The sequence below is a fragment of the Bos taurus genome, chromosome 2 (genome assembly GCF_002263795.3).
Source record: "Bos taurus isolate L1 Dominette 01449 registration number 42190680 breed Hereford chromosome 2, ARS-UCD2.0, whole genome shotgun sequence".
NCBI classification, from domain to species: Eukaryota; Metazoa; Chordata; class Mammalia; order Artiodactyla; family Bovidae; genus Bos; species Bos taurus.
This window is the reverse complement of record NC_037329.1, coordinates 97800030-97812420: the sequence shown is the minus strand read 5'-3', so window position 1 is coordinate 97812420 and position 12391 is coordinate 97800030. Positions and strand designations below refer to the sequence as shown.

The 12391-nt window shown below is 38.2% G+C and overlaps 1 protein-coding gene across 12 annotated transcripts in view; it reads right to left on the bottom strand.

Moving 5' to 3' along the window:
- The window catches only part of UNC80 (unc-80 homolog, NALCN channel complex subunit), a 230571-nt gene that overhangs the window by 12618 nt on the left and 205562 nt on the right, over positions 1-12391 (bottom strand). For 10 of the 12 annotated variants that reach the window (XM_059875640.1, XM_059875654.1, XM_059875642.1 and 7 more), the window contains 5 exons: positions 10259-10443; positions 9494-9659; positions 7620-7799; positions 4444-4582; positions 1921-1977 (listed from right to left, as the gene is read on the bottom strand). In XM_059875640.1, coding sequence (XP_059731623.1) covers positions 1921-1977; positions 4444-4582; positions 7620-7799; positions 9494-9659; positions 10259-10443 — 727 coding nt within the window. The remainder of the gene's footprint in view (positions 1-1920; positions 1978-4443; positions 4583-7619; positions 7800-9493; positions 9660-10258; positions 10444-12391) is intronic. The other 2 variants (XM_024976253.2, XM_059875659.1) reach the window with 1 other exon arrangement.

Here is a 12391-nt window from a genome sequence, read left to right as displayed (position 1 = left end):
CCAAAGAGAACTTGGTGACCTGGTGGCGTTTGAGAGAGATGATTTGCAGTGCATGGCAAAGGCGGACGTGCTACGGCTGTCGGATGCCTCTGCACGCGTGGAACTTTTTAGAATCCAAAGTGAGCGCTTCATTTTCTGGTTTCTTTATGATCACTAATCGATCAGGGTGACTGGCATCCAGAACGCAAACACACCAGTTATGGGAACAACAGATCAACAAAAGTTGATCCAAAACAGTCATCAAGGAACTCACGTGATTAACTAATTCATCTATAGATAAAACCTATAGCGTTGGCTCTGAACCACCCTCACATAGCAAGAACTTGGGGTTTATTCCAATCTACACTGGACCAAAGGCAGATTGGATTGGTTTAGACAACTCTAGATTAGTCCGTTTGAACCCTAAGCCTGACAAAGAGGGACAAGTCTTAGGGAGAATTTATAAAAATTAACTCAAACTCTCGTCTTCTCTCACCAACTCCAGACTAGTATTTTATTCAGTAAGAATAGAATTTGGCCTAGTTAGAAAAGACCTGGGACAAAGTCTGATTTAATACTTTCTACTGTCAGTAGGACATTGAAATCACCTTCCTAGCTAGATTCTCCTGTCTTGTATGTAATATTAAGCATTTAACAAATAAATGCTTTGAAACCAGTGGTCATGGTGCTAGGCTGGGTTCAGAGCTCTTCCAATACTGTGAACAATGAAGGAAACCACCTTGAGGACTACTCTGTTCTTCCCTGTCCTTGCAGTTCTCAATAATGGAATTAAGCCTGCACTCTGCAACACTTCCACATTTACCACAAATAAGAGACTGATCTATCCAGGCAGGGGCTTGCAAACACAAATGAATGTCATGAATTATGAGGCCAGTTAAAAAAAACAAAAAGATACATCTGATGATGCAGTAAATTTCCCATTTTCAGTTGCAAAAGAAAATGTGAAATCTGAACAAGATGCAAAAAATAAAAAAAGGACAGCCTTTCACAGGAACGGCCTCTCAACATTTCCTCATCTTTGTGATACAGCAATAAACATGGGAGCACTCACTATATAATGCAAACCTGAAAGGGAATATTTTCTCTTGAGATGAAACAAAGGTACTCTTAGCATGAACAAGAAGCATTACCCCTAATGAGGATTAGTTGAGAGGTGTGAATCAACAGCACAAGATTAGGAATGTTTGACGTGGTTTATCTGAGTGTTAAAGGTGCAGGCCCCCTTTCTGAAGCTTTAAACCAATAGCCAAACCATTATATTGTTTGCATCATGAGAAGTCTCTTACCAAGAAATGTTTGTATCTGATATTTCGTGGCAAATTTGGGGGTCATCTTAGCACTGGGACAGACATTCTTTATATAAACATGGTTTGAATAAGCTATCATAACAGCCTGTCACATTGCATGCACCAAAGAGAGGGAATTATATAAATCATGTTGACATTGGTATTCTTATTATAGTATCACTGTTTTCTTATCACCCATGGTATTGGCTGGAAGACTTGTCTAGATTGGGGCTTCCTAATGATAGGGAGTTGTATTAAAAGGCTTTTGACAAAAAAAAAAATTTCTTAAAGACTATCAGCATGGGAGGGAATGTTTAGCTGGGATAAATTTAACATTTTGTATATCAAACTCTTGAGATGGTCCATGGGATAAACCCCTAGAAGAACTCCAGGGATTTTTTTTTTTTAAAGTAGACTTTTTAATCCATTTGTGATGGAGCTCTGAAGCTGAAAAGTGAAAGAGGCTACACCTTTGACTTCCAGGCTCGTGTGTTTATGAGCAACAAAGGGCAAGGAATGGAAATCGATATCAAGACGGGGCGGGAGGAGACAGAGAGACAGAGAGACGGAGGAGACAGGGAACAGCTTGTTTCCCAGCACAGACACCAATACACAGGTAGCATTGACACTGTACCTAGAGAGGCTGCCCTCGGCGGCCAGGCCCTGGGAGTCATCGAGGACATTAGGTTCACTGCAGGAGGGGTAGGGAGATGAAGCATTTAGGGAAAGAAAATGCAAAGAAATAAAAGAAAAAGGAAAAAAAAAGGCATGCACTTTTCTGCTTCTAAGAACCAAAAATAAATAAATAAATTTAACAGAACAAGGAAGGAAAAGGAGACAGTCAACCATTTCACCTTGTGCTGAGTTGGTCAAGACATAGGACTCAAGGCAATGGGGAGGGGGGAGGCCTTTGGGTGGATATGACTCTCAGAGGAGTGATCTATTTACTGGTCAGGAGTTGGGACTTGTGATAAGCTCCGAATGGACACAGGAGCTCTGGAACACATTGCGGAATGAGTCTGTAGAAGATGAAACTATCATTCCTTTGATAACCATTTGGCTGGGTGGCTATGACTTTTCACCTGTCTTGTTCATATAATGTTTCATTGACCAGGATCCTGCTTCTTTCTTGTGAGTTGTGACCTGATCACACAGAAACCACTTACCATGAACTGTCACAACCCAACTCTTGGAGCTGATGCCATTAAGAAAAGCAAATAAAGAACCTGATTGCACCTGCTAATTTTGCAGTGAAAAAGGAAGTTGAATGAAAAGAAGGAAGACAACCCTGGTATATTCACATGGAACTTGCATTCACCTCCTCACTCCATCCTCTAGTGACTGAATTGTAAATGCCAAAAGAAGAAACCTGTCAGGTTGGTGAAAGAATGATTAAATAGTTTATTGATTTATTTGGGTGCCGCTAATTTATTTGGGTGATATGGGGATTTGTGAACAGAAACTATGTCATACATACTTTCTCTTTCCTTCAGTGCCTAGCTCTGAGCTAAGTGTCCACGTGGCACTCAATAAATAGTTGTTAAAATGGATGGAATTAAACTCTTTATTGTTCACCTATACTGCAAAAATAGCCTCCATCCCCAGAAAGAGGCTTTCCCTAACAGAGAGAGACATCATTACCTTTGCTAGCCCTCCCAAGCAGGACTCAAGCCCAAAGAGTTTAGCTATATTATTTTGCTGGGTTTCTGGTCTATCCATAATAAAACAAATTTTCTCCCCAGAAATGAGATAACTCCTTAATGGATATTTCAAAGCGATTTGATGGCCTGGTTATGTTATGTAAATAACCAAAAAGAATCTCTACTTAAAATTCCCTAATTTAAATAAAAACTTTTACATAGACTAAAGTTTTGTTTATTCTCAATAAAGTTTGCATATTTCTAGGAATTAAAAATAAATCACTATGCTCCCATATTAACTGCCTGTATGACTTTATATCTTTTTTTTTGGATATTTTATAATTTGGCTCTCTTTTTTGGTATATTTTATTTATAAGACTTCCTTATCAAAGATAAACTATCAGTAGGTAAAGCAGTATCTTACAATGATAATAATACTTTTATATTACCAATTTTTATAACTCCATAGTATATAAATAATGCTTTCTTTACAAGTATATAATTTAGTTATTAATATTTTATCATTCCCCCATTTTTAAAATATTCTGCAAAATTTGGCTTTATTTCACAAATTTTACTTCATCTGTACAGTTCAGGAATGATAGGCTAAAGGATTTAGGTACAGAGTAATTATTTCTCCATGTAAACTAAATTTATCTGAGCACAAGAATGTCTCCTGATTGTTCTTATTCTCCATGTATAAGTTATACCACAATAACTCCATAGTTAATAAGAATAAACAATAAACTAGATAAAAACATAAGACTGATTCTTTGAAAGAATTCAGTTCCTAAAGTAAAAGTCCTGACTCTGAAATAGATAATGTTTTATTTCTTATGTCAGATCATTTTCTGTATTACCATATAAATGGTAAACTATATGTATAAAGTTTCAAATCTATATTCTTAGAGGTTAGAGAGCACCAAAGAAAATGTTTTAAAGAGTCTAATTATGGAATCATAAAATTCTATAGTAGGGAAGCTACCTTAAAGGCAGATTTTAGCTAACCTCTCGTTTCACAGAGGAGAAAACTGTGGACTCTTGTTAAATGACCTGCCCAAGGTCACACGTACTGGCATGGGTCTTTTTTTGCTTTGTTAAGCATCACTACCTCCAACTAAATACTGATGACATATCAGAAGTCTAAGCTACCAAATATATCAAGGCAGTCCTATACACTTACCAGGTAGCCATTATTAGCTTAGCTGATAATATATATGAAATACAAGAATGTCATCTGAAAGAAGACCATGAAAGAAGAGCATATATCTATTTATAGAACAATGTTAAGGAGAAACAATGCTTGGATCAGAAATTGAGATCCCTTCAGCTTGCCTGACTTAGAAAATGCTACAAATTGTTGTGCAAACCCTTGTTGAAAATTTGTTTGAATGGTATACTTTAAAAAATGGATTGTTTGCTTCTCTTTAGGCCCTTTTTAGTGTAACAGGAGTGAGTTTTCAGAATTTATACCTTTGCCCCCAGATGTGGAGTACGACATATGCAGGGCTGTTTACCTTTGGCTGGGTAACATGCCCACCTCAGCCTGAGGTGCAGACATGCTGGAGACATGGCTGGAGAACCGCCTCCTTCCAATGGTGCTCAGGAGGTAAGCTTCTTGTTCACTTACCACACTGGGCATGCTGACAGAGTCATCTGAAAGGGCCAGAGAGGAGAGTGTTAGGAAATTATGATGCTGACCAGAAAACCCAGACCAGCTTTGTACTTGGGTTCCATCCTTGCCTAGAATACAACCTTAGGACAATATCTAAAGTTAAATAATCATTCGTCCCTTTGTACAGATTCAAAACTAAGACCTTTGGGAGCTTAAGAAACATTTTCACTGCTTTTATATAACCAGAGACTTTAATAGCTGAGTCTTTAGTGTCACTGAACATTGTCATTTATAAGAATATGAACATTATGAGAACTTTGAGTTAAAGTAACTAGTTACTTCATTTGGTTGAGGGAAACAGCATCAATAAAACATCAAGAATGTATCCTTATCTTGAAAAAAAAAAAACCTTCTGGAGCTGAGTTTTTAATCTGCACAAAGGGTGAAGGATAATTCTTCACATCTACACATCTCCCACCCTCAAACAGCTTGCATGAAATAAACGTAAACTTCTTGTCCATTTCTACAAGTAGATTATTTGTAAAAATAAAGGGGCGTTGGCAAATTAAAGGTTTCAGAAAAGCTGGACTACAACATTTTAAACATTCCAGAAATAGTTCAGTAGGGGACTGTGTTATTGAACAAATCAAGCACGTTTGACTTTCAAACACTACACTCAGGACATTTCATGATTTTTAGACTGCTGAGGGAAAGACTATTTCAGGTATTTTTTTTCCAAAAAATATTTAAAAATCTATAAAGTTCAGAAATAAATGTTTGTTTTAATCTAACTTTAAAATTAGAAGCAGACACTTATTTTCTCCATAGAAACTGAAATTCATGTATTCAAATCCATATTAAAATTAACTTTAGTATAGTATTTTTGACGAGACGACCTCATTCTAAGTGAGCTAATATTGTTTGTCATTGAACAAGAAACATATCTTGACTAACCTAGAATTTTGGTGAACTTTTTACTACCATGTAATCTGATATCACTTATTTAAAATATCCTAAGTTGTCACATTTCTAGAGAAGTTTATTTCAAACCCAGAGATGAGTATATAAAGTCCTGAAAATTTTTAATTTGCTACATAACAACTGACCTGAAGTTGATTCTTGTTATAGAATGGTATTTCCTTTTTAGGTGTTCAGAGAGTAGAGTATAATCAAATATGCCTTTAAAAACATGAAAAAATGTGGTAGGATAGATTGAGCTATTTCTACTAAGACCTTTCTGGGATTCCAGTAATTTTTCCCCCTCTTATTCAAACTCATATATCACTTAACATTTACTCCTTCAATAGTTTTTTGGTGATTATATGCATTGCCTTCCATTCTTTTTTTTAAATTTTATTTATTTTATTGAAGTATAGTTGATTCACAACATTGTGTCATTCACTCTTTTGTTAGGCGTTCTTTATCAAAAAATGTCTATTATCTCCTCTAGAAAACTCTAAGATTTTAGACAGCAGAGAATATATCCTCCTCATACTTCTTGTTCCTCGTCTCGTTCCTGCTAAGTCTTAATACAGGTTTGATTGCTGAATGGAAAATTTGTTTAATTCAAAAGTGTTAACACTCTAGCTTGCATACTGTATTTCATAAATTAATATAGACCCACAGCATATTGTCATTGGGACAGTTATGATCTTGAGAGCAGAAAGATTAACAAAAACTTGTATACATGTCAGTGTATTAATGTTGGCCCTTGGTCAGTGCTATCTCTGTTTATGTCTTCTGTACTAAACTTTTCTTCCCTACTTCCTTCCTACTGGCTTGGTCATCCTCTAATTCACAAGGCCACCTGAAAAATACATTTAGCTCTATTAAAGAGTTTTTTTTTTATCATTTACTATCATTTAAAAAATTTCTAGGAGAGACTATTTCAACCATTAAAGAAAAATAGATATTACTTTAAGTTCTGGACTATTGCTAGGACTTATAATGAATATGTGAACTGCTAATCCTTGTCTCTCTCATTTTGTTTTTTTGGTCAAGATCTTTCAAGATTTCCCTAATTACAATTTTAGAATTATTTCCATGAGACATGATTTAGAAACAAATATGTCTGGAAGTTAGGTATAGGACAATATGATTATCACTTTGTTATCTATTTAACCCTGAAGCTAAATCTGGAAATATTACTGACACGTGCTTTGACTAAGTAGTTACTTCTTTCCCTCTCCTACACTTCCAACCGTAGTAGGGTATTAAAGAATTTTCTTTCATCTTAGTTAATTAAAATTCTAACCTTGACTCTAATTTATTTCAGAGTGGGGTTTTTTTGTTGTTGTTTGGTACAGAGGGGCTCTGAGTAAAAGTCTAGATTTTGTTTTCTTAAGACATAGACTGCACACTTTACAGGTTATATCAGAGTGTCTTTAAAACACAATTGGGCTGCCTCAGTGACTGGGGACACTTAAATTGGGTTGTATGCCCTCAAGACAGTCCGCTGGGTTTACATTCTAGACAATATTGCCAACTATTTTTTTCTGAGTTGTGAGCATATGCCTTGCTCACTTTTCTTTGCAGTCACGTCACGTGAGTGCTGTTTCTTAAAGAAACATTTTGGCTGTGCCACACGGCACATGGGCTCTTAGTTCCCTGACCAGGGATGGAACCATTGCCCCCTACATTGGAAGTGCAAAGTCTTAACCACTGGACCACCGGAGAAGTCCTGTGTCACCTAAGTGCTGATTGATCTTCTAAACAAGATTGGCCAGGAAAAAGGAGAATAAATGCTCCCCTTAGTTCCTTAACCACAATTTAAATGGATTAGTGGAAAGGTTAAATGCATAAACTCAAAGAAAATTTAGGGGTAATTAAAGATTTACTTTTTGCCTAAAATCCTACCAAATGACCAAGGATATCAAGGAATTTATAGAAAAGCAGGCATAAGAAATCATGGGATCAGTCGCAATTCCATTTTAACTCCTTTTTGTAAAAATGACCAGAGGATCAGAACTGCAAAAGATCAGAAAGGCAGAAATCCACCCAAGTCCTCATTTGCATGGCCAAGCTGTGTCACACATGAGCCCCACCACCTCCCCACCCCAGATGCTGCAGGTGACCTACTCTCCTCATCCTCCTCATCAGTCCGACTCAGGGTGTCCTGGGAAGCCTGCTGGGATGGCTCACTGTCCTGCTCCCAGACAGTGCCAGTACCCGTGTTGGAGCGGGACATGGTGGCCAGGCTCAGGCGGTAAGCAGAAGTGGAGGTGCCCACGGTGCTGATGGACGTCTTTCCTTGGTAAGCTAGCGAGGTTGAGAGACCAAAGAAAATCCATAGTGAGGATGTTTTTTGGCTGGGGTGGAGGGGGTGCATAGTATGTAGCATGTGGGATTTTAGTTCCCTGACCAGGGATTGAACCTGTGCCCATTGGAAGCCAGGAGTCTTAACCACTGGACCACCAGGAAATTCCCAGGTGCTTGGAAGAAAACCAAGCTTCAAACTCTTCCCTCACAGCGTGTATTTTTTAAAAGGGTCATTTAAATAGTGTGTCCCAGATAGATGAACTTTAGGACAAAGGGCTTCCCTGGTGGCTCAAATGGTAGAGTCTGCCTGCAATGTGGGAGACCCAGGGTTCAATCCCTGGGTTGGGAAGATCCCCAGAGAAGGAAATGGTAACCCACTCCAGCATTCTTGCCTGGAAAATCCCATGGACAGAGAATCCTGGCAGGCTACAGTCCATAGGGTCACAAAGAGTCAGACACGACTGAGCGACTTTCACATACATACATAGCAAACAGAATTGAAAACGTTATTAAAATAAAAAATCGGCCACTGATGTAATTGAATAGTTTTCTTGCAGGAGCATAATATCTCTAACAATAAAAAATGCTTTGATATTGCAGCCTCTCTCATTGTTTTCCAGTTTCATTTTCCAAGGCTGGCTGAATGCAGATTCATTTTGAGCTGAACTATAGATATCAATTTGATCAATTTCACTGAGAAATGTACCTTATACCTGACACAAGCATACAGAAGAAATAGACATATTGTCTGAAAGGAACTGCACAATCAAAATCAGAATACATAATTAATACTGTGTCCTTATTACCCTTTTCTGGAGATTACAATAAAACACCCCCTTGATTTTTTTGTCATATTATTTCATTATAAAGCAGAACATTTGAATGGCCTTGTGCAGATTTCACCAAGATTGTATTTGACAAATATTTGGTCCTTAATACATCACCAACAATAGGTTTTAGAAAGACAAAAAGCCACATGTATAAGAATATTCTACTTATAGGTGATGACTGCCCTCTAATGGCAGAAAATGATTTCTTTTCCTTCCCTAGTAACTTGAAGTTAATATAATTACAAAAGTAAACAATGCATTCCCAAAGAAAATCTTTTGAATAATGTAAAGAAAGTAACCCCAGCCCATCAGTTTTAATTCAATCCTCTCTCTCTCCAAGTCATGAAAACTTAACGACTTTTTTATCAATCATACAGACCCAGTTTTAAGTCCTCTCACAGGTGTCATTGTCTTTTTGTGTCAGTTATTTATCCTCTATTGAATCTTCATTTCTTCTTTTTATAAGCAGATTTTCAGTTACAATTTTGCAGGTATTTGTGTGGATTAAATGAGATAACATCTATGAAATAATCTACCATATAACAGATGCTCAATGAATGTGAGTCCCCTTTCCTTTTCAAAAAGGAAAATAAAGTACGAATTAAAGTAAGTTTTTCCCCCCAGCTGTGTTCAAGAAAAAGCTGAACTACGAAAATAAAGACTGAAAAATATATTAGAAGAGGAATAAAATTAAATTCTTATGATGCCCCCTTGACTTGCACTGTTGACAAGGATGACACGGTCAACAACGCTAGTTGTACCAAAATGGCTAACTCACACTTGGTTCCAGAAAGAGCAGTGACCTATAAAAAGGATCTTTCTTTGTTCTACTAGTCAAAGTCAAACCATCCCATGCATACTCACCCGATCCACTGTGAACTGCCTCTTTTAGAATTTTCAGTTCACTGTTGAACTCAGCAATGAGGGAGCTCTTACACAGAGGGCGTGGAATGAAACGCCGCTCTAGCTGGTCAGCAATGTGTTGTCGGGCAGAAAGCTCTTCATGGTTCTCTGCTGGTTGGGCCAGAAGCTGAAAGGAAGGCATAGATTTTCTGGTCCTCAGTTTTCCCATCTGTAAAATGGGCTAATAATTGTATTGATTTCATAGTTGGTGGTGAGGATTAAATAAAGTAATGCATATGAGGTTCTTAGAACAGTCCTTAGGAAGTGCTTAATCAATCCACTGCTTTGAATCATGGCCCCCAGATATCAGAAATCAGGCATGAAAAGAATAAAAAAAGTAGATGAACACTGAGGGTCTCAGAGGAAAACCATACTTTAACTATCTCATTTTTTTACATATTTATTTAAAATCAGGTTTCAATTATGCCACCAAAGACAAGTGATAATTCTTCAGATCATCTATTGGATCAATCTTTTTTTTTTTCCTGGGGAGGGGGTAAGAGGGGAGAGGGCAACGTTTTAAGATGTTAACTAAGCTCTTACTGTAAAGGTATTCCCCAGAGGGATACTTGTCTGGGCTGATTTCTCATCAGGCATGATCTTAACAGGTCCTCCTGACTAGCAATAGCATCTCCCCCAAGACTGCTGCTGTCGTTTTGCCTTAAATCTGGGGAACAGCACGTCCATGGGGCTTGTTACTTCCCAGAGGAGAAGCACGTAGCACACCTTGCACTGGATGAAAGGTCGCAGGAGCACGAAGATGGGGATTCGGGTCCGCACGATGAAGTCCAGGAAGTCCCACAGGGCCAGGCCTCCGACCTTCCGCAGGGCCATCTCCTTCACCTGGAGGCTCAGCCAGTACCACTGGCTTCCGAGCTGCCTCTCAAAGCAGACGAGGATCACCTTCAGCGCTTCACACCAGGAAAAGAGAAAACTGAGTCTGCACACTTGTGCCTCAGAGGAACCCTGCCCACACCCAGCTGCCTGCATCCTCAGCCCTCTTATGCATCAGACAATTTTCAAATTTCTAAACTTTCTCCATGTTTCCAAAATCTTCAGTGTACTTCTGAGTGAGTGTTCTGACATAAGGACATATATTTGTATAGTAAACATGTTTTGATTCTGATTAAGAGAACACATATATCTTCATTAAGTGCATTTAACTACTACTTTGGAAATTTTACACTGAAGCAATTTATAGAACTGAAAGGGAAATGTGTTATAAACATGATACATAGCTGATATTTTGCTTTCTAAAAGTTTTATCATAGCGGCTTTATGGTAATATCAGCATACCACTCACATCTGAAGATAAAATATTTTCCTTTTTTTCCCTTTCAGCTTAGAAATAATATATCCTTGTCATTAGAAGTAAAATCAACCCATGCAGAAATGCAAAGTTAAAAAAAGGAGTACTTTCCCTTCCTGACCCCACTGTAAACTGCTCCCCAGAGTAAACAATAAATGTGTTTGAGTAGATTCTTCCAGAAGAGAAAACTCTATCCTTCCTCCCTCGCCTCTCATCATGTCTATTACTAAACCCTATGGGATTTCTTTTACAATATCTCTTTTCTTCCAGATTCTGGCAGCTTTGTTACAAACTACATTTTAAAATATATTTTTAGGAAGCAGATTTCTCAGTGTGTCAAGATAAACCAGAATACTGTAATGACATCAAAGATTATGATGGGGGCTTCCTCTGCCACCCGAGCTCTCCCCCGAGGGTCTCCCGTGGGGCAGTCAAGGTAACTTGGGCATTGGCCATCATGTATTAAGGCCTATCTCAGCATCTAGAAGACACATACAAATCCAACTCCTTAAAGCCCTTGGAAATCACCATTACCTTCTATTTTGGGCATTTGTAGGAGGAAAACTAGGGCATATAACACAGAGACAGATGTGGTAAGATTCTTCCTTCCCCATCTACTCACCTCTATTCCTCTCCCTTGATGTTGCAAGCACATAAACAAAAAGTAGCATTCCTCTAACCCTACCCTGATCCTGGTAACACTTCTATTGTTGTGTGCCTGTTGGCCTTCTTTGGATTCCTGCCTTCCTACTTTCTACCTTGACTGGCATCAGCCCAAAACCAGCAGAATGGCAAAGGGCTCAAGGATTCTGGTGATGGATGGATTCGATTTGAAATTTGGTCCTGCCACCAAACAGTGTGACTTTAGGTAAGTTACTTAACCTTTCTGTGCCTTCATCATCGTCATTTAGTTGCTAAGTCACATCCGACTCTTGCGACCCCATGGACAGTGGCCTGCCAGGCTCTTCTGTCCATGGGATTCTCCAGGCAAGAATACCAGAGTGGGTCCTTCTCCAAGAGATCTTCCCAGGCCTTAGCCTCTTACTAAAGTAAGAACATTTATTTCTTTGAGCTGTTGTGAGGATTCCAGAGTGATGATAATGTAAAGTATAGAAAACAGTGCCCACTAAGTGCTCAAAATAAAGGTAAAACTAAATTTAAAAGAGAAGTCCAGTAGCCTGGCCAAGTAACCAAAGACTCTGCCTTCATTAAAAAGGCAAAAAATGGAAAAAACAAACAACCCAATCAAAAAATGGGTAGAAGATCTAAATAGACATTTCTCCAAAGAAGACATGCAAATGACCAAAAGGCACATGAAAAGATGTTCAGCATTGCTAACTATCAGAGAAATGCAGATCAAAACTACAATGGGGTATTACCTTACACCAGTCAGAATGGCCATCATTAAAAAGTTTACAAATAATAAATGCTGGAGAGGGTGTGGAGAAAAGGAACCCTCCTATATTGTTGGTGGGAATGTAAACTGGTACAGCCACTATGGAGAACAGTATGGAGGTTCTTTAAAAAAAAAAAATAGAGCTACCAAATGA